General features: G+C 39.9%; 1 protein-coding gene across 1 annotated transcript in view; it reads right to left on the reverse strand.

Annotated features, from left to right (window-relative positions):
- Positions 1-23116, reverse strand: part of TRIO (trio Rho guanine nucleotide exchange factor) — a 404237-nt gene that overhangs the window by 187859 nt on the left and 193262 nt on the right. The window contains 2 exon segments of the mRNA XM_038392902.2: positions 5925-6116; positions 17457-17579. Coding sequence (XP_038248830.1) covers positions 5925-6116; positions 17457-17579 — 315 coding nt within the window.

A 23116-nucleotide genomic window follows, 5' to 3' on the forward strand; every position in this document is an offset into this window, starting at 1 on the left:
AGGGGTTTTCTGCATTGTGTTTTACATTTAGCTCATGGTATTCCCTCCCTCCTCGCATTGGCCTGAATGCACATCAGTTTGCAATGGAGAAGGTGACAAATTTGTACTGAAGTGAGGGGAGGGTGAGAAAGGAGTTGACTAAGCTGTTTTAAAAAGCACATGCCACATACAGAGCAAAGGCTTTAACTTTTTAAAAATTAACTTCACAGGATGTTCACAAGTGTTACATGTAAAATGCCAAAAAATAAGTGTTTTTAAACCCACCATCCTCTCCAATCTGTGTTCACCTCTGATCTATATTTCTACACTTTACTCCAGTTATTGAGATGATTTGTTTGCTGTACTTTTGGCACTGCTACAAACACCTGGTTTGGCCATTACACCATCTTCCTCCTATCATGGATGATGAGGGATCCATTTAATTATGTATTTGTATAGCAGCATGTGGAAGAATGACGAGTGCATAGACATCTACACATACAGCACTCATCTTTCATATGGATATTTGTATCCCAACCCCAAAGGTTGTTTTACTCACACCCTGGTGCTAAACCACACCTTGGGAGATCATCAGTGGAGCCTGCCACTGATTTCTACATACAGACCTCAAACTAAACCACTACTCTTGTAAACAAGTTTTTTTTTTATTATTCATGCTGTCCAGCCAGAAGACTTATTTCCCCAAAATATCATTCAGACCAGTAACAGGTTGTACTAGTATTAACATAAGAGTATGAATATATGTTTAGTAATTTCTATTCCATATCTGAATTGTATTTTGCAATACTTTGTGTATGTGCACTGTACAAACCATCACACTGAAATACAGTCTGTTACCTTCCAATTCAGTCCTCAAACTTGATAGTTCTTATTTGCTTACTTTGCAAAGACAAATATATGGTGGTTCCCATACCTAGTAGAAATACAGCTGTAATATCCCAGATGCTTCTGTGCTGTAATTGTTAGTAAATGTTAACTGTAAACCCTGAGCACCATAACTTGAGCCACTTACCCCAGAGGCGAGGCCTGTTTATAAGAAAGTGGTGGCCTAAAAACACAGGGGCAACATTTTTCTAAATCTCCCAAACCAGTGAGAGAAGCAATTGAATGCGAATAAAAATATGGGAAGAGCAGAGAAAATGGGGACTATGGAAAGAGAAGAAAGTGAATGGATGGCATATGCATGAAGGAATAACAGTACGTGGGGGAGACACAAAATAAAGGAGGAAAAGAGAGTAGGAACTGGAACATGCAAGCAGAGATGAGGACAACAATGAAACATAAGACAGGCAAAAGGGAAAGTGAGAGGTGAGATAAAACAAAGAACATGGAGGCAAGAAATTTTGACGAAGATGAAGAAAGGCTAAGAAACAAAAGCAAGGGGAAGAAGAATTCTAGAAGATCCATCCCACCAAGAAGAGAGTTTGTTTTAAATAGGAAATTGCTTTTATAGACAAGCCAGTTCAGACATTAGAAAGTAGTAGGAATCAGGGCAAGACCAAGCTGGCAAGTGCTCCACAAGAATCTGACAATGAATTAAAAACCACAGACAAAGCAAGGCACAATAGCAAGCTATGCACGCCCACAATTTAGTAAGTGCTCACTGTCACTCAGGTATCAGGTTAGATTTTCAATGGTTGCCCTTTGGCTAGGCAAAACTGCAAGTACCTGAGAAACAAAACATCCTGTGGGAGGAGGGCAGGCAAAGTGTCATAGTATTATGTTACTGAAAGATCCTTCCATCCAGTCTGTGATCAGCAAGTACATTAAAATATACACAAATACTTCTCTTTGCCCTAGCAAACTTAAGTGTACATATAAAATAAGCTTTTTATTCAACTGAAATGCACCCCAGAAAATTACACTTAAAATACTGTGATGATAATCCCGATTTCTAATAAATGTTCTGCAGGACAAATACAATGCTCATGGCCAATGTAGCAAAGGAGGATATTTTGGCTTAGCACATTTTTATCTTCCATCTGTTTTGTGGCGTCATCTCTGCATTCTACACACTGATTTGAGAACAAGCAACATGCCACTGAATTGAGAAAGCAGTGCTCCTCTGAGCAGGAACACAGAACAAAAACATAAGCCAACAAAGGAATCATTTCTCTCATACTTTTCATATGCCTCCTAATTTTATCCTGAAAATACTGGACATTCAAATAGGAGAAGTTTGCCTTAATCTTGCCCCAATAGTTTAAATTGTATATGTTGCAAATGAAGAGCTAATCTTGTCTGTATATATTAAATACTCATTTCCACTTCTCCTGTTTGCATATGTTTAAAAATTGACTACATTATGGCTTGGTCTATACTTGTGAGTTACCTCAGCATAGCTATGCCAGTCAGGAGTGTGAAAACCCCCACCCTGACTGACATAGCTATGCCAACAAAACCCCTGGATAGACGCAGCTTTGTTGATGGAAGAGGGGTCCTGTTGACACAGCTAATGTTGTTTGGAGGTGTTCCCATACTGACAAAACATTCCTGTTAGCGTAGGCCATGCCTACACTAGGGGACCATGCTGGCATAACTATGTTGACATAGGCTTTGTATGTAGACGTACCCTATAACATGACATTTAACTTTAAAAAAATTAACAGCTACATAACCATGCCTTTAGAGATTAGGTAAAAAAAGCAAGCTTCCCTATAAACGACTGTTACACTGCAGATGTACAACAGCAAAACTTATCCAGAGGGGAAGATGGAAATGCCTGAAGAGACAGAAGTTGTGTAGCAAGAAGTCAAATAGCATCTAGAGGCACAGAGGCAACATTCCAACACATCTGGGTTGATTTGTCAGAATTCCTGAGTTGTGAATCACAGGCAAGCCTGTCCTTTGTAAATCCCCTCTTCCTCACTTTCTTCCTCTACATTCCACACCGTTCACTGTTGCCCTCCACTGAGTCCACCCTAGATGCATTACAGCACTTCAGTCTCTCTTTTTGGTGCAGATGAATAGATACTGCAGAAATACAAAGAACCACCATAAGAGTATCATCATATTATGGCATCTAGCCCAAGCTGCCATTTCTCTGCTGGATTAGTCTTCAATTCCCATTTGTCAGCTCAGTGGTGACAATGGGGCCAAATGAAGCCTTTCTACCACTTTCTTGCTTGTACCAGCTTCACTAACCTTTAAACCCTTTTGTTATATGTCATTCTTCACCGTTTCTATCTAACCCACGCTCGGTCTTCCTTTATTTCTATGTCCTTGCACTTCGGTATGTACCACTGTGTACGGTATCCTTTCTGGGTCTATTCTTGACACGTGTCCAAACCCTCACAGTCATCTCTCTCCAATCTTAGTTCTTGCTTTACGCATTTTATCAACACTTATTTATTTTAGATTTTGTAGACGTTTTTCAAATTCTTAGAAAAAGTAAAGCTCTCGACAGAAAGTCTGAAAAAGGCACCATGAAGGGATGATAAATTCACAGCACTGCTGCATGGAACACATAGTAAAGGCAATACACAAAGTACTCAATAAGATTTACAAGCAAGAACAAGGGCCTAGCGAATGGGGAAAAGCAATAACAAGTACCTATCTATAAAAAAAAAAAAAAAGGAAGTAAGAGTGAGTGCAAGACCTACAGAGCAATCCACTTATTGAGTGTTCTGGGAAACACGTTCCCCAAGATGTTGCTGAGGACAATGAAAGGTATGAGGATGCGGCCCTGGCAGAGGAACAGGTTGCACTGAGACCGACATCAGAGAAAAACACACAACACAACTGAACCTGCTACAGGAACCATGTAGAAGTCGCATGGGCTTTTGATAGCATTTGGCAGACAGGGCTATGGCAAGTTTTGAGTATGTAAGGCATTCCCAAGCAATTGATTGAGCTGGTAGAAAGTATCTACAGCAAGTTGATGAATGTGCAGAGAATAGACAAGAAGCTGATGGAATGGTTCAGGATGACCACAGAAGTGCAAGAAGGATATGCGGTACCACCGGATTTATTCAGCTTGGTACTAGAAGTAGTTAGGGCTGTAGCACGGAGATATGAAATAGGAGGAGCCAAGTTAAGAGGGAGAACAGCGAATAACCTTAGATTCGCAGATGATATTGACCTCACAGCATAGACCAGGGTGGCCCTAGAGAGTAATTGACAAGGTAGACCACCAAAGCAGAAAATTCGGATGGATGATACGTACAGAGAAGATAAAAATTATGGCAACTGGAAGACAGCAGGAAGAAACAAAGTTTCAAATCAGTGACAAAGAACTAGAAGAGGTGGAAAAATGTAACTTTGGAGGACTAGTATTGAAAATGGGAATTGTGAAGATGACATAAAAAAGAATCTCTGCTGGATTAATGATACATAGCAGCACCAGATGATATCAGAGGAAGAGAGGAAAGAGAAAGTAGATCTATACTGAGACACCAAAAAATAACGTAAAGTATAATACGTGAGAGTGAATTTTTAAGGTTTCAGAGTAGCAGCTGTGTTAGTCTGTATCCGCAAAAAGAAAAGGAGTACTTGTGGCACCTTAGAGACTAACAAATTTATTTGAGCATAAGCTTTTGTGAGCTACAGCTCATGCGTCCGATGAAGTGAGCTGTAGCTCACGAAAGCTTATGCTCAAATAAATTTGTTAGTGTCTAAGGTGCCACAAGTACTCCTTTTAATTTGTAAGGACTCTCTTCATGTTGCTTTAATGCAGGAAGTGTGGGTCTGTAAAGGGGAGAAGCAAGGAGTGAGCATGAGCAAGCATGAATACAGAAACCACTGGCTGAATAACACATGAATGTCCAGAGTTGTAAAACAATCTAATAATGAACATTTTCAGACCATTTGCCTTTCCTGTTTAATAAAATATATGAAACAGATGTTCACATACAGAAATATATCTATCCTATAAAACAGTTTGCAGAATGCAGTATATTTTGGATAATGTCCTTTCTTTCTCTACAAGGCATGACTGTTCTTCCTAAATTAAAATTTGCTCAAAATCTCACAGCCAACGACCAATCAGCCCCATGTGATATAATGTAACAGAATAATTAATAGGCTTCATTAGCATGGTGAGTCATGGGGCGGGGGGTGGGGAGGGGAGACACTGATAACCTACTTGAGGAGTATCTTTAGGAGCCCAGTGCAAAATGGTTTTAAAATTATTACCCTTCACTCCATTTAGTTAAAGCCTAGCAATCTGAGGTGCCTTCACTCCCCTTGGTCTACTTTCAACCTGAAAGAAAATTCCACACACACTTCTACTTGTATGCAGCAAAGATAAACAAATGTCTAGTGGAGAGGGCTCTAACATGGGAGACAGGAGGCCTGGTTCTATTCCCAGCTCTGCCAATGTGTGATCTTGGGGAAAGTCACCGGACTTCTGTGCCTTGGATCTCCCCCACCCCCTGATCCACAATCTTGTAAATATAGATTTTAAGCTCTCTCTAGGACAGCGACTGTCTCTTACTGTGTATACATATGAGCTACTGTAACCCACACACCTTCTGGGTGTGATGCTCTGTCCCATCTAGTGGCACCAAGACCACTTAAAGAGAGAGATAAAATGAGTCTGCTCTACAGTGTTAGCTAACAGGCAGTTGGCTTTTAACTCACGTGGTAGAGACTCATGCACTAAGCTCCAGAGGTGCCTGGTTCAATTCCACATACTGACCACTGGGGTCTGTCTGTTACACATTACCATAATACAAATAATAATAATCACATCCCATTCACAGATAAACAGTTGTCAGGGACTGTTTATGTACAGAGATAGCTAACACTGTAGTGACAGAAGAATAGGACAGGCAGAGCTCAGTTTTGAATTAAAGGCTCACTATACAGTTGGGGTTCGTTGTATCTCGTTAGCAAGAGCTGTATGTTATTACCAATGAAAATATTACTCGGCTTGCATCCTTTTCAAGTTTGCCAGGTACTTCCATGATTTGTGGTCAACTTACCTCTTTAACGTGAGTGTGAAAAGACACAGACATGTCCAGCAGGATCTTGCGTTGCTCCACACGCCTAACGAAATCCTGTATTCTGTCTTCCAACTGATGTGCAGCTTGATAAATCTCTTCTGGGTCACACTCCCCCGTCTGAGCCAGCTGCTCGGCTGCTTCTAGCAATTTATCTGCATTAGTATATGTGTTCTGCAGAAAAATAAAATGATCGTTTTACAGGGATAAGCGAACAGAAGGTAATGCTGGCCTGTATCTAAAGACACAATACATTGCCCATTGCAGGAAACAAACTGAAAAAAATGAAGCAGTAAAGCATTAGGTTGCTGGAATCTCATGTCAATAGCCTTCTCATACTCATTACAGTAGACAGGTAACTGTATAATCCTCTGACATTGTCCTTTAATACACTGCAGAAAAGGGAACATCTGCAGACAAACTGTCACCTTACATACACCAGGCAATAAAATGCTTTTACGATTTTTTGTATATAGCCAAGTACCAGAGTAAAGGAAGCATCTATAAATGTCTGCTGCACTTTACTTCAGTTTCATAAAAAACAAAAAGGACCTCTAGCTGCTGTTCCTTTTGGGGGCAGTGGATGGAAATTCTTAGAATTATAGGTCTTTGAAGTCCCGTTTTAACAAGCATAATCCTTTCACATCACTTCACTTTTGTAGTTGAAATGTGTGTGTTTCTCCCGTTAGGAAGAGTAGAACACTATCCAATTCATTCAAATAAAACAGGGTGAATATTCACCATTTGTTGTTAATTTTCTTCATTGCTTTTTTGTGGTGTTCTAACCACAATGAAAACGCATCACGAGTGAAACAGAATTTCTACTAGCATTGAAAATATACTAGTCAAAGATGCAGGACTTGGTCCATTCCTTCCAGGACTAGTAACACCAATCCACTGCCAGACTGAAGGACAGTTTTAATGCCTGATATGTTGTAAATTAACATGTTAAACACCATTTGACAGACCAGTAACAAAAATACTCTCAGGTCAGAAAGCTTTTCCCAGCACTTAACCAAGAGCAATGACCAGAAAGAGAAGGCTTTAATTCACATTTTTAAGTAGGGCATTTAGAAAAAATACTATACAACTGACAACAATGAGGTGTCAAGAGTCAATGGATAAGAAAAAAAATTCTCAGGTTTCCTTGCAAAAGCTGATAAATTTGGCAGTTGGGAGGTGTTGAAATGGCACATAGGGAGGCAGGTAACTGGAAGAGGGGGCACAATGAAAGGACAGCGGAAGGGTTCAGGGGGTAACTCTGGACACAAGTTGTGAAACAGTGGAGTTTGTGTGGCAGGACCAAGTAAGGCAAACTTTGGAAGCAGCATAAGGGATTGTTTCCCAGAAGTGGAGTGCTGACTGACTGTGCTTTTGGAAAGGCAGAGTGAGAGTTCAGCAGCTTCAAAAGGGAGAGGAGTCAGTTCACAAAACTGAACAACAAAAACCAAAACCCCAAGAACCAAAAGACCCAAATATCTGACATGAAAACAATTTCCTCTCCAAGAGAGCCTCTGTCAATTGAAAGGAGATGTTTTTAAACAAGTATGTTTCCTTACTTATTAAAACTGAAATGTAGAATCTCGCTTAATTTTACCTTTCATCCTGCGCTTTCTGTTCAGTGTGTTACACTTCCAATGAAATGCAGGTTTCATGCACTAGCACAGTTCCGCAGCATTTACATTACAAATACTAATGGGGAACTTTTAGCCACTAAAGAGGAAGAAGATGGAGACCTAGTCTACACAAGAAAAGGGTTGCTGGCATAGCATTACCGGCAAACCTTCCTAATAAAGATGAAGCCTATACCAGCAGAAGAGTGCTTTAGCCAGTATAGCTTATATTGGGTCCCCACATAAAAGCCTTCTCACTTTGCAAGTGTAACTGTGGTACACTAGGGCTTTTGCTGATATGGAAAGGAAAAGAAAAGAAATCACACCCCTAATAGATATTACCATACCAGTCAAAGTTTCTATTGTAGACCTAAAACATGACAAGGAGCCAAGCAATCAGCGTTCTCCTTGCTTGCTTTGCCACTGAATTACAGGACAACTCCTACACAAATCATCTGTTCATCTTTGTGCCTCTGTAGATGGAACAGAGAGAGTCTTACATACCTCTGCTAGGGAGGTGGAAATAGTAAGAGATTTTATTTATTACAGTGTGTGCAAAATTGCTTTGAGTGTCTCAGTTGGAAAGTGCTCATGATATAAAACTTTTTTTTGTTTTTTTGTTTTTAAATAACTTCACACAAACTAGAAAAATAAAACTTGGGTAATGTTTGCATGTTCCTGTAAAAATTCATTCCTATGGCCTCCGTCTCACTTCCCCTAACAAACCTAATGTTTCATCTGATCTTGTTCCTTTAAGCTCAGGTTTTAACTCAATTTTTAAAATCAACATCCACATTTTGAAATTAACTGTAAACATGGTTCAAAGCCATTCCAAAATACTACGATGCATTATCTGCCGGCAGCACAAACTTTTGTACACTTTGGGATCGACAACCTTGTCTGTTTCGATACTGCTTTCAACTATTCGATTTTTTTCCTTGTTCAGTATAATAAATTCATTAATTATTTATGCAACAACATTAGTCCCTGGTGCTTTTTGAATAAACTGTGCACACACCAGACAATGGCTGTCTCCTGCTGCTCTCCAACCCTGAAGGGAGGTTCTGAGTCTCTAAGATGTTATACCTGAAGAAGCCTGCACCCACATGGTACTGGAGTGCACTATCCACCACCTTAGAAGATGTTAGATCAGAACACTTCCTGGTCAGTACTTACGTATGCCCAGTGCTATAGTCAAAGCTCACACAGATGAACAAGAAAAGAAGTTCAATGCTCACATTTGTAACCTGAAAGGCTACACTGGGAACTACCTAGGGAACCAAGGGCCCCACCCACAGCCATCTGTGTGACTGAAAAGATAGGTTTCAGAGTAGCAGCCGTGTTAGTCTAAAAGATAGTTTCCCATTTTATAATTAATCTGACATTTTATTCTTATGAAATACTATTTAAGAATTCTGAGAGCATCCTTGTTATGATGTAGCCTAAGCATTTCAGATTTATCTTTCTGCAAACTGGAAAATGATATAGATGAATTAAGGATTTAATGTAATTAAGAAGTTAATGTAATTTGGATGTCATTTTCAAAAATAGCTCAGATGCTGTATCCTTAGACAGCATGCAGAAAAGAGGGTCAATCCTCAACTCACTTTTGTAAACCTTCCTTCAACTAGTAATGACATCCAGTAGAAATGCTTTTTCTTATATAGTTATGCCAGTGTGCAGGAGCTAAGATCTTAAACATGGTGGGTTGTGCTGGAGAACTCCCCAAAATAGACAGATGAATAAAAAGGGTGCAAAGAGAAGGCGTCTTTTTAGGCATTTAATAAAACTGATCTAAAGTATGCAAGGTGATTTTATATCTAGCTGTCAGTTAAGGCTATTCTAGCAGGCTGGGAAGACAAGAGTAACAGCATGGCACTAGAAGTGGTTTATGCCCATTTCCTAACTAGACAGGGAGGCATTCATGATGTAGATCAGCTTTAACTATCTGTATATAATTATCATGCCTTTTCAGCAGGGCTGTCGCTTAATCGCAGTTAACTCATGCGATTAACTGAAAAAAATAATTAAAAAATTAATCGTGATAAAAAAATTCATCACAATTAATCACAGTTTTAATTGCACTTTAAACAATAGAATACCAATTGAAATTTATTAAATATTTTGGACATTTTTCTATATTTTCATATATATTGTATTCTGTGTTCTAATTGAAACCAAGGTGTATATTATTTTTGATCTTTACAGTACAAATATTTGTAAACAAAAGAAACAGTATTTTTCAATTCACCTCTTACAAGTACTGTAGTGTAATCTCTTTGTTATGAAGGTAAAACTTACAAATGTAGATTTATTTTTGTTACATAACTGCACTCAAAAACAAAACAATGTAAAACTTCAGAGCCTATAAGTCCACTCAGTACTACTTCTTGCTCAGCCGATTGCTAAGACAAACAAGTTTCTTTACATTTACAGAAGATAATGCTGCCCTCTTCTTATTTACAGTGCCACCAGAAAGTGAGAACAGGCATTTGCATGGCACTTTTGTAGCTGGCATTGCAAGATATTTACCTGCCATATATAATAAACATTTGTATGCCCCTTCATGCTTCGGCCACCATTCCAGAGGACATGCTGATGACTAAGGCTACGTTTTAGTCATGGGTATTTTTAGTAAAAGTCTTGGACAGGTCATGGGCAATAAATAAAAATTCACAGTTATACCCCTAACTAAACCTTGGGCGGGGTGCAGTCCAAGGGCGCTGCGGGTGCCAGGGGAGGTGGCCCAGGACCCCCACTGGTGCTGGGGGGGATGGGTTGGCAGGACTGGCTGGGGCTCCCTTCCTGGCTTTGCATGTCCCTGAAGTTCCTAGGTGGCGGAAGGGCTGGGGGCTCCGCCTGCTGCTCCTGCCACAAGCCCCAGCTGCGCAGCTCCCATTGGCCTCTCCTCCACCTAGGAGCTGCAGGGCCATGCCTGTGGGAGCTGGGAAACCCCCACTCTGAGGTAAGTTCCCCCCCCATATTCCCCAACCCTCTGCCCCTAGCCCTTCCCACACACCCAAACTGCTGCTGCTGGCCCAGGGGCTTCCCAGCTCAGGCGGCCCCTGAGTCAGCACCGGCCACTGCAGAAGTCACGGAATCTGTGACCTCCATGACAGACTCACAGCCTTATTGCTGATGCTTATTAAAAAAAAATGTGTTAATTAATTTTGTGACTGAACTCTTGGGGGAGAACTGTATGATCCCTGCTGTTTTACCTGCATTCTGCCGTATATTTCATGTTATAGCAGTCTCGGATGATGTTTGTTTTAAGCACGTTTGTTTTAAGAACACTTTCACTGCAGATTTGACAAAACTCAAAGAAGGTACCGATGTGAGATTTCTAAAAATAGCTATAACACTTGACCCGAGGTTTAAGAATCTGAAGTGCCTTCCAAAATCTGAGAGGGACAAGGTGTGGAGCATGCTTTCTGAAGTCTTAAAAGAGTAACACTCCAATGAGGAAACTACAGAACCCGAACCACCAAAAAAGAAAATCGACCTTTTGATCGTGGCATCTGACTCAGATAATGAAAATGAACATGCGTCGGTCTGCACGCCTTTGGATTGTTATAGAGCAAAAACCCTCATTAGCATGGACACATGTCCTCTGGAATGGTGGTTGAAGCACGAAGGGACATATGAATCTTTAGTGTATCTGGCAAATAAATATCTTGTGATGCTTGCTACAACAGTGCCATGAGAACGCCTCTTCTCACTTTCAGGTGATATTGTAAACAACAAGCGGGCAGCATTATCCCCTGAAAATGTAAACAAACTTGTTTGTCTGAGTAATTGGCTGAACAAAAAGTAGGACTGAGTGGATTTGAAGACACTAAAATTTTACATTATTTTATTTTTGAATGCAGGTTTTCTTTGTACATAATTCTACATTTGTAAGTTCAACTTTCATGATAAAGCGATTGCACTACAGTACTTGTCTTAGGTGAATTGAAAAATACTATTTCTTTTGGTTTTTTTACAATGCAAATACTTGTAATCAAAAATAAATATAAAGTAGTATTCTATTATTGTTTAACAGTGTGATTAATTGCTATTAATTTTTGTAATTGTTTGGCAGCCCTACTTTTCAGAGATTCTGCAGTAGCTGTCACCTTCATGAGCCATCCCTCAAGAAAATGAACACCTGTTATGTATTTATATAGCACAAAATATAATAGACTTCGTACAAAAGTTAAGTGTGAATTAAATAAAATAGCACAGAGTCATAGCCACCACCAATAGAAGAAAATGGACAAGGGGCTACCAGGTAACTGGTAAAAGTAGGAGGCTACAATGGTCTCATATGAGCTGGTTGAAATATAAAGGCCTTATTTCAGCCTTGACTTAGTCTACAAACAGGCTCAGAAGGGCATGGTCAGGAAGGGATTTCTACAGACTTGGTCCCTGAACCAAGGAAGCTGATCCATAGCTCAATTAAGATGCAACCTCCATAAGGATAAAATGTTAACTCAGCTTTGTAGAAGAAACACATGGCTAACAGACTCTTGCTCTGTATACCATACATGTATCTTGGGCAGAGACCATTACGCACAATTGGACATCTCTCAGCCACAGTAGCAAAAAAAAAAAAAAAGAAATAGTTGAGTCAGAATCCAATCCACAAATACACAAGGGAATAAATACAAAACATTTGTCTGCGTCCAAGGTTTTTTAAGATGAGAATCTTTTGCCCTACAAGTGGACTGTTAAAAGTAACTGGAATCGAAATCCTATGTGTGTGGGGTAAATGTTCTTATGTGTGCAACACAGATCATGAGAAATTTTAGCTAGCAGGGAAGAAAGGGTAGGCTCTAGCGCTGCTTCTTTGAAGGCAAAATTGGTCAATTTGATAGTAACTGTTACTACTCATTTGTGGCTTGTGTGTGTAATATTGAAAATTTTGTCCATGTGTGTTTCAATCACCATATTTTGAGATATAGTCATACCTAAGGCTAAGTTTTTCTCACGGAAGTCACAGAATCCATGACTTCCAGAGACCTCTGTGATTTCAGCCCATGGTGGCTAGGAGTTGCAGGGTCACCGCAGCAGGGTGACCCTGCAGCTCTGGGCTGCTTTGGGCAGCAGAGGGACCCTGCAGCTCAGGGCCACCTCAGGGGGCGGGAGGATCTCGCAGCTCCTGGCCAACTTGGGCAGTGGGTGCACCTAGAGCTCTGAGCCCCCACAGGCGGTGGGGGCCACTGGAGCTCTAAGCCACATCCACAGTTGCCCAGCCGCCACGGGTGGTGTGGGGACTTCACAACTCCCCATTTTGTCATGGATATTTTTAGTAAAATCAGGGACAGGTCACGGGCTTCCATTAATTTTTCTTTATTGCCTATCCATTTCTCTTACTAAAAATATCTGTGACCAAATATTAGCCTTATTCATAACTGCTAAAGAAAGCATTTTAACCTATAGCCAATGTGACAAATCCCCTTTCCATTTGCATTGATGGGATACATAAGCATACTGCAAGCCCTTGTTATGAAGACCAATGTTATCCTGTACAGTGAGCAGATGAAAGTGTCAATCTTTCATCAGAATATTTAACCTGTGATGAGACTGAAGTCTGCTGACATTACAGGGAACTATGAACACTTTTTGCACATTGTGTGCTAGCTTATTCCATGATTCCTTTGAGCAGTCCTGGGGAGTTGGAATCTGAACTACCCTGGAGAAACAGCATAGGAGGAAAAAAGGACAAATCACCTGTCTGAACTTGTCAGTTCCTTAGCTGAAAGTGAACAGTTCAGCATTTACTAGAGGCTCCAGGTGATTGAGCAAAGTAGCCAGGTGGGATTTCAAGGAGTTGATGCCGTCTCTTTTTTTTTTTTTTTTTTTTTTTTGTAGAGTTGACTCTGATAACCCCAGGTGCGGCCAGGTTCTCTGATCAAAGGAAAAACATGAATAACTCGAAGTGTACGTAGGGAATAAGTACACTTCATCTGCAGTCACTCTTACAGAACATAATGCATCTCATAGCAAAAAACTGTCATATGCCCGCACACAAGTGAACAGCATGAGTATGTGACGGACATCACATTCATTGTCACGTTAAACCCTGAAGTATAAAAATCAACGGTCTTATTTGGAATACACAAAGCAGGGATGCATGTTCGTTGCCTGCTTATATTTGATTTAGAGAAGGGAAAAAATCTCAAAGGGTGTGCCTGTCTTGGCAATCACCACAGAACCAGAAGTTAGAGATGAAAAAAAAAAAGACTTATTAGGTCATCTTGTCTATCCTTTTGCCAGTGAAGGATTGTTTCCTACAGTATATTTAAGTACTTTGTCCAGTCTAGTTTTTCAAGTCTCAAGCAATAGAGATTCCACCCTTTCCCCGAGGAGATTATTTTTCAATCTAGTAGAGCTCAGCATCAGGAAATTTTTCCTTATTATTCAGCTTAATTTTTTCCTTTGTTCAGTTTCATTACACCACACCTAAAAATATTCCTCTTGTTGCCTAGATCAGAGGTTCTCAAACATTTAAGGTGAGGTGGTGGCCTTGGGGGGAATAGAGTATAGGTGGAGGGGGCAGTGGGGTGAGAAGAGGGGGGTGGGAGGAATTTGGGATGTGCAGGGCTGCGGCGGACAGAGAAAGAGGTGACTTTCCCCAGCTCCAGGGCTGCGGCTGCCGGGGAGAGATGACCCTCTTTCACAGCCTCAGCTCTGTGGCTGCTGTGGCAGGGGAGAGAGGGCACATCCATCGCATTAGAAAGGTAAGACTACTGATATTAAAATACGAGTTGTGTGCTTTTATTTGTAGAACAAAAAAAAAGTTTATTATTATTTATTATTTTTTTAATATAGCGCTCTTATCCAAAGCACTTTACAATAGTTAGCTAACAGTACAAACAACAGTTGGAAAGACCATTAAGTGGTCCTCCGAGACCCGCAGCAATTTTCAAGTGGTACACGGGAAAAAAAGTTTGAGAACCACTGGCCTAGATCAATTCCTCTGTCCCAGATGTTTACACCCTTCCAATACTTTCACCCTGTTCTCTCTTAGGGCATGGCTACACTTGCGAGTTAGAGCACATTAAAGCAGCCCTGGGCACCCTAGCTCACTATCCATTCACATTGGGAAGGCACATAGAGCGCTCTGACTCCATGGCTAGAGCGCTCCTGGTACTCCACCTCGGGGAGAAGATTAATGCTTGTTGCACCTTGGCTTAAATGCCCAGGCGTCAGTGTGAACGAGGTGTTGCATTACTGCGCTTTGATCAGCCTCCGGAAACGTCCCATAATCCCCTTACGTCAAGTGGCCACTCTTTGGAATTGTTTTGGAATCACTGCAGGAATGCGGATATGCCCTTTGAAAGCTCCGTTTCTGACTCCCTGCATGCTTACCTGCTCCAAGACAAAGCAACCATTAGTGTGGAATGCTGTGCATGTGAGAGAGAGAGGTGGGGGGGTGGGTAGGGGGTCTGCTGCTGTCTGAACTTACAAGACAGCATGTTGACATGCTCTCAGCCCCCCACAAGCCCACTCTCTCTCCCCCCACATACACACAACACACTCCCTGTCACACTCCCCCTCTCCCATTTGAAAAGTACATTGCAGTCACTTGCATGCTGGGATAGCTGCCCATAATGCACCATCCCAATGCTGTGGCAAGTGCCACAAATGTGGCCATGCCAGAGCGCTTGAAGCTGTCAGTGTGAACACACTGCAGCGCTTTCCCTACTGCGCTCTCCGAAGGCTGGTTTAACTCAAAACTCAAACTCAAAATACCCTACATCTGCAAGGGTAGCCATGCCCTTAGTCATATTTTGTTCTTTTAATCATTCTGCTCAAGTATCACAGTGTAAAATACCTAATGGACTTCATCTCCAGCATCTTAAACAAAGAGGGTCTGGCCTCTGATGCAAAAAGTAATGACTCTGAACGTGAAACAAAAGATACATTTGTTATAAATGAAAAATTAAGAGTGTGTATGGAATCCAGTGCCCGTGTATAGCCCTAAGGTTGTTTCAGTGTCTTTGAGCCCTTTATCTGGATATTGTCATGAGATATCTGGTTTTCTCATGGTGTTTCAGTTCCTGAGTAGTGGAAATGCTCTAAGACATGCTCTCAACATTACAGGTCCATAAATGATTACCTTCTGCATTAAACAGGAAAACTAATACAAACAAAACCCACATCTTGTGAACGCACAAATATTTGACCCCTCACTCATACTTTGATCAATCCACTATACTGTCTATTAAATCTGTACTTCTGATTCTGTTAATACTTCACAGTATTCTGGTTATCTGACTGCCACTTCCAGCAGTCATTAGCAAAAAAAAGACCCAATGGGAAAACACCACAACCTCACAATTTAAATGCTAACTTCCCCTGGTAAACAAACCAGCTTAGACAGAACTACTATATATGATTTGCCTTAGCATACATTTTTGCCAGGATAATTCATCAATAAAACTGGCTAGCAGATAACCCTGACAGTGCAAGCGTCACCAGTAGAGTGTGTGTTGAAGCTAAGTGTCAGCTATATAAGTGTTGTTATTTTTCCCGTTTTTGATGATTGGTATCACAATAGCTTTCCCTCTAAGTCATCTGGTAACTCTCTCTCCAAGTCTTGTCTTTTCAAGCGTTATAAGCTGTGATTTCACTAATTACAACTCAATTTATTTAAAATACCCAGATATATTCATTTCTTTAATATCTTCCAAGCCTTTTTTGTGACCATGCTGTATTTCCAAGGTACACATTAATTCCTAGTTACACATTACTTATCTTCCAAGTTAAAGCCAGACATACAAAAGCATTTGATAGGCTCAGTCATTTCTCTCAGATCATAAGCTTTTAAAAAAAGCTCTGGTGAATAAAAACTGAATTCATAAACATTACTGGTAATCTTACTCAATGCTAGAGCTGGTCGAAAATATTCTGAATGTTTTCCACCCAACAATGTTGATTTCACGGAAACCAGGCACTCTGGCCACCGGCTTCCTCACATGCCTGGCTTGAAACTCAGCAGCCAGGGAACACTGGAGCCTGGGGGGCAGGGATTGGAATAATTCAAACAATCCCATTTTGGTTCTTCTGAAATGCAAGAATTTTTAAGATGTCCCTCCCATGGAAGACTGCACATATCTGAATTTTTGTTCTGATTAGGAATTAATGTTTTTATTTTATTTTATTTGAGAAACATGAAGTTTTTCATGGGATGGAAATTCCAGTATCTGCACAACCTGCACCAGAACTTGAATTGTAAACATTCAGCTCAGAAGAAATGTGTTATTGTTTCATCCCGTTTCATCAGCTATCATACATATTAAACTCATTTGTTTTAATAGGAAGAATGGTCGTCAATCTTAACTCAAGCAACATGTGCATGAGTCCTTAAGTCCCAACTTTGTGTTTTACAGTCTTCTCATTTTCATATTGATGTTTCTGTAGCCAACAAAGATATTGTTACATTTATGAGATTGATGTGAATACTTAAACCCGTGTTTAAAAAACAGTGTTTACTATCATTTGTTTTAATTGGTTATGTTGAATGGCTGACTGACACTGAGTTTATCAGATGGGTGTTTGATTTTTTACAAACAATGGAGCGTGCCTACTTGCACCCAATCGGATATTAAAGATTTCAGAGATTTGTTGTTTGTTGTTCTTGCAAGCATCATTTTCACAGTGGATGCATTGCTTTTTGCTTTCAATATTTTTATGCAAAATTGAACACTCAAATAAAAATCTACTCTAGAAGTTAAGTTAAAAGGAAACACTCAGAATTTAAATTTACATGGTGTCTGGATTCATTTTTTTCTTACCAGAGCACTCAATGTGCCCAACCCTTCAAGATCAATTAGGCAATTTAAGGCACCATTGAACAGTGATATAGGTGCAATTGTTTAACAGGATGGGGGTTTAACATGTTTGAAACATTTACCTGTGCTACTTCTTCAAAGTCTTCATGGCGTTTCTGCAAAGCTCTGGCCCGATGCAGGGACTTTCCTACCCCGGTATGTTTGCTAAGGAAAGCTTCTCCATGGTTCTCAATCCAGTCCAATACCTGCAACAAAAAGACAACCGCATAAAATATAGCTTCAATGCATGCTTCTCTGTTTTGCTTCCAGAGCCTGCTTCCTGCAGTGGGAGAAATAAAAAGCAATAAAATCAAGCTATCAAAGAAATTGAGCTGCAGTTAGTTATGCAACAATCTACGAAGAACTGTATTGATAGTTCTGATGTCATTTTTCCCTTTACAAAATTTTAATAAAGCTTACATTGAAAGCTATGTTAACAGTTACTAAGCTGGTAGCCATCTAAATCTAGCAAGATTATACAGTACATGTTGACAGAGTTCTAACAAGGCCCAGCGGACTCCACAGCAAGGACAACCTAAGTTCTACAGCAGGGTCCATGAATTCTGAGCACTACAATTTGACATGCTGTAAATTTTGTAGTAATTTAGTTTAAACTCTGGTTTTTAATTGAACACACAGCACAGTATGTATTTCATCTTCGCTGATGTAGAACTGATTTACATACTCTTTACATTTGTATTTATTTATTTTTATAACTTTACTGCACCACAAAAGTAATGAGGAGAGTTAGAGGTTTTGGCAGCTGGACACAGGGTGACCAGACAGCAAGTGTGAAAAATCGGGACAGGGGGTGGGGGGTAATATAACCCTATATAAGAAAAAGACCCCAAAATCGGGACATCTGGCCACCCTAGCTGGAGAGGGGACAGTTGGGACTTTTGGCACTGAGGGAAATGTTGGGTCTGTTACAGATAAGCATATTAGATTGATGTTTCCTCTACTGTAGAGTAGCGAAAACATTTATGTTGGCATTTAAACAATCATTAGGCACTGAGTTAATTTTCTGCAGATAAATGAGGGAAGTTCACATTTTTGAAGAGCTAGTGTTTCAGGTTCTTTGGAAACTGGCAGTATATCTACACTGCAATAAGACACCTGTGCCAGCTGACTCGGGCTTGTGGGTCTCCACTGCAGGGTTTTTTAACTGTGGTGCAGATGTTTGGCCTTGAGCTGCAGCCCGAGCTTTGGGACACTCCTCCCTTGCAGGCTTCTAGAGCCCGGGCTCCAGCCTGAGCCTAAATATCTACATTGCAATTAAACAACCCCGCAGCCAGAGGCTAGCGAGCCCAAGTCAGCTGGCAGGAGCCAGACGCGGATGTTTAATTTCAGCGTAGAGATACCCTGAGACAACTAGAAAAGGAGTACTTGTGGCACCTTAGAGACTAACAAATTTATTAGAGCATAAGCTTTCGTGAGCTACAGCTCACTTCATCGGATGCATTTGGTGGAAAAAACAGAGCGGAGAACTTTAATGCAAATGGAGTAACCTTCACAACCATGAGAGTTTTTTGGTGTTGTTTTTTAAACAAAATCTTTGGGCTTATCTACACTTACATGTTATAGCGCTCTAACTTACTGGCTCAGGGATGTGAAAAATCACCCCCCTGAGTGCAGCAAGTCTGAGCGCTTTAAAGCACTAGTGTGGACAGGCTCTGAGCTAATCCCCTTGTGGAGGTGGATTACCAGGAGTGCTGGGAGAGCTCAGTGTAGTAAGATCAATAGAAGGGTCAGCAATCAAGAAGCCAATCTTAGGATCCTTGCATATTTTCACTGAAAGGTATTAATGTTACAAGTTATGTCCGTATCACAAGTTTTAATTAAAAAAAATTAGGCTCTCAAAGACAAAAATGATCAATTATGCTATTAATAAGCTAGATCTTTAAACCGTTTAGACCTTTAAACAGTGCCTGCGCCAAGAACTTTGTAAAACTGTGGACTCCATTCTGCACAACAGGTTCTACATTTAACAATATTCTCTACAGTGTTACACACATCCTCTTCATGGCAGTAGAAAGGGACATCTTGTAGTTGCCATTTAAACAAATGAAACTTAAGTGTATTACTTTAAATCTTTCAATGAAAATTTAAACATTAGAAAGACTTTATAGAATATTTAATTCCGTATAACCCAAATCATTCCACAAGTCCAAGACTGCTACACAGAACAAGGTGAAACTTCACAGGAGTGATACAATACACATCTTCCAGAATTCAACTTAACCAGGAGGAATCTTATATATATCTCCTATATAATCTCCTATACAATACTACGTAACATAGCCTTCATGATAAGTTTTATTTAAGGACTTCCTTAGAAGTCCTTACCCACAGGTCCCCCCCCGAGATACACTTTCTGGTAATTTTTTTTCTTTATACCGCATTTAAAAGTTATATTTAGTTTTTAAGAGGTGCAGTTATTAACTGGAAAGAGTGACAACACTGGTACAGCGGTCTATACATACATTTAAGAGCTGTATGGATCTACATTTGTGACTTCACTTTACATATGCTTACTGCAATACAAGTAGGTGATTTGTTCATGTGCATTTGTCTTTCCTTTATGTGAAGTTTAAAGCCATAATATTTTATGAAGATAACAAATTCTGAAATGTTATCTATTTTCTTTATTATAGTAATAATATAAACTAACATTAGAGCTAGGAGATGGGCTGTCTACTTTTAGCTCACCATTTACACAAGAAGTGGGGCCGCTTAACACTGAGGATGGAGTGGAGGTTAAAGATAATCTAGGCATGGCCCAATATCTAAACAAATACTTTGCCCCAGTCTTTAATAAAGCTGAAGAGGATCTTGGGGATAATGGTAGCATGACAAATGGGAATGAGGATATGGAGGTAGATATTACCATATCAGAGGTAGAAGCGAAACTGAAACAGCTTAATGGGACTAAATCGGGGGGCCCAGATAATCTTCATCCAAGAATATTAAAGGAATTGGCACCTGAAATTGCAAGCCCATTAGCAAGAATTTTTAATGAATCTGTAAACTCAGGAGTAGTACCGAATGATTGGAGAATTGCTAATATAGTTCCTATTTTTAAGAAAGGAAAAAAAAGTGATCCGGGTAACTACAGGCCAGTTAGTTTGACATCTGTAGTATGCAAGGTCCTGGAAAAAATTTTGAAGGAGAAATTAGTTAAGAACATTGAAGTCAATGGTAAATGGGACAAAATACAACATGGTTTTGTACAAAAGGTAGATCGTGCCAAACCAACCTAATCTCCTTTTTTGAAAAAGTAACAGATTTTTTAGATAAAGGAAATGCAGTGGATCTAATTTACCTAGATTTCAGTAAGGCATTTGATACCGTGCCACATGGGGAATTATTAGTTAAATTGGAGAAGATGGGGATCAATATCAACATCAAAAGGTGGATAAGGAATTGGTTAAAGGGGAGACTGCAACAGGTCCTACTGAAAGGCTAACTGTCAGGTTGGAGGGAGGTTACCAGTGGAGTTCCTCAGGGATCGGTTTTGGGACCAATCTTATTTAATCTTTTTATTACTGACCTTGCCACAAAAAGTGGGAGTGTGCTAATAAAGTTTGCAGATGATACAAAGCTGGGAGGTATTGCCAATTCAGAGAAGGATCGGGATATTATACAGGAGGATCTGGATGACCTTGTAAACTGGAGTAATAGTAATAGGATGAAATTTAATAGTGAGAAGTGTAAGGTTATGCATTTAGGGATTAATAACAGGAATTTTAGTTATAAGATGAGGACGCAACAATTAGAAGTAACGGAAGAGGAGAAGGACCTTGGAGTATTGGTTGATCATAGGATGACTATGAGCTGCCAATGTGATATGGCTGTGAAAAAAGCTAATGCTGTTTTGGGATGCATCAGGAGAGGCATTTCCAGTAGGGATAAGGAGGTTTAGTACCGTTATACAAGGCACTGGTGAGACCTCACCTAGAATACTGTGTGCAGTTCTGGTCTCCCATGTTTAAAAAGGATGAATTCAAACTGGAGCAGGTACAGAGAAGGGCTACTAGAATGATCCGAGGAATGGAAAACTTGTCTTACGAAAGGAGACTTAAGGAGCTTGGCTTGTTTAGCCTAACTAAAAGAAGGTTGAGGGGAGATATGATTGCTCTCTATAAATATATCAGAGGGATAAATACAGGAGAGGGAGAGGAATTATTTCAGCTCAGCACCAATGTGGACACAAGAACAAATGGGTATAAACTGGCCACTAGGAAGTTTAGACTTGAAATTAGACGAAGGTTTCTAACCATCAGAGGAGTGAAGTTTTGGAATAGCCTTCCAAGGGAAGCAGTGAGGGCAAAAGATCTATCTGGTTTTAAGATTCTACTCGATACGTTTATGGAGAAGATGGTATGATGGGATAATGGGATTTTGGTAAGTAATTGATCTTTAAATATTCAGGGTAAATAGGACTAATCCCCTGAGATGGGATATTAGATGGATGGGATCTGAGTTACCCAGGAAAAAATTTTCTGTAATATCTGGCTGGTGAATCTTGCCCATATGCTCAAGGTTTAGCTGATTGCCATATTTGGGGTCGGGAAGGAATTTTCCTCCAGGGCAGATTGGAGAGGCCCTGGAGGTTTTTCACCTTCCTCTGTAGCATGGGGCATGGGTGACTTGGGGGAGGATGCTTTGCTCCTTGAAGTCTTTAAACCATGATTTGAGGACTTCAATAGCTCAGAGATAGGTGAGGTTTTTCATAGGAGTGGGTGGGTGAGATTCTGTGGCCTGCGCTGTGCAGGAGGTCGGACTAGATGATCAGAATGGTCTCTTCTGACCTTAGTATCTATGAATCTATGTATCTCTGGCCTTGAAACAAATCTATTAAACACAGACACTGAAAGCAGAAGAATTTCTCTTTCAGTTTAGTTTAACAAATAAAGAGAACAGTTTTAAACCTTACTGTAAAGCTAGTCTTGGCAGAATTTGTGGGTTTTTTTTTAAAATAATTTTGACAGGTATCAGTATTTTAAAGCTTTTTTTTTAATCAATATAAATTTTCACAGGTGTGGGAAATCAGGGGGGCAGGTCAGACAATAATTCTTTAATGACAGTAGACACAGATTCAAAAAGTTAACGCTTTATAACTGTTAAAACAGTCACCATATACACGTCAAAATATAAAAAATAAATATCCTTAAATCAAACCCTCAAAGTTCTCAAGCAGCATTTTTGTTACTTTGCCTATCTGTAAATTTCAGTTATTGTTAATGGAATTTTTTCTTCATTTGTTAGTGTGTGTTTGGTGAAATCAAGGTTTACTGACATTACTGATAAAAATCTAACCTTTTCAATCCTAACTACAGTTAATATCCCGTAATACCCTCATGGACACAACCACAAACCAAACTTCGAATTTACAATAGCTCATACTTTCTAATTATTTCAAAGATTTGTATTTTTAGCAACAATAACAGAACAGTCCCTACTTGAGAAATCTCAATGACAATTTCAAGACCATGCACCTTCAGAAAAATGATGCATTAAGTGGAAAGCAGTTGGGCTGCTGCCTGTCTTGTGCAGAAGTTCATATTTTGATCTATATTAAGACTGATAGGCATTTAGAACAATGAATATCCATACAACATTCATCTCTAAGAACTTCATCACATGCCCACAATTTTTACTTGACCGTACCAACTTCTAAAGCACCCCTATGTCTTACCAGATTCACTGAGACCCCAGAAGGCAGATACAAGCTTTGATCCTA

This window comes from Dermochelys coriacea, chromosome 2 (assembly GCF_009764565.3).
Source record: "Dermochelys coriacea isolate rDerCor1 chromosome 2, rDerCor1.pri.v4, whole genome shotgun sequence".
Lineage (NCBI taxonomy): Eukaryota > Metazoa > Chordata > Testudines > Dermochelyidae > Dermochelys > Dermochelys coriacea.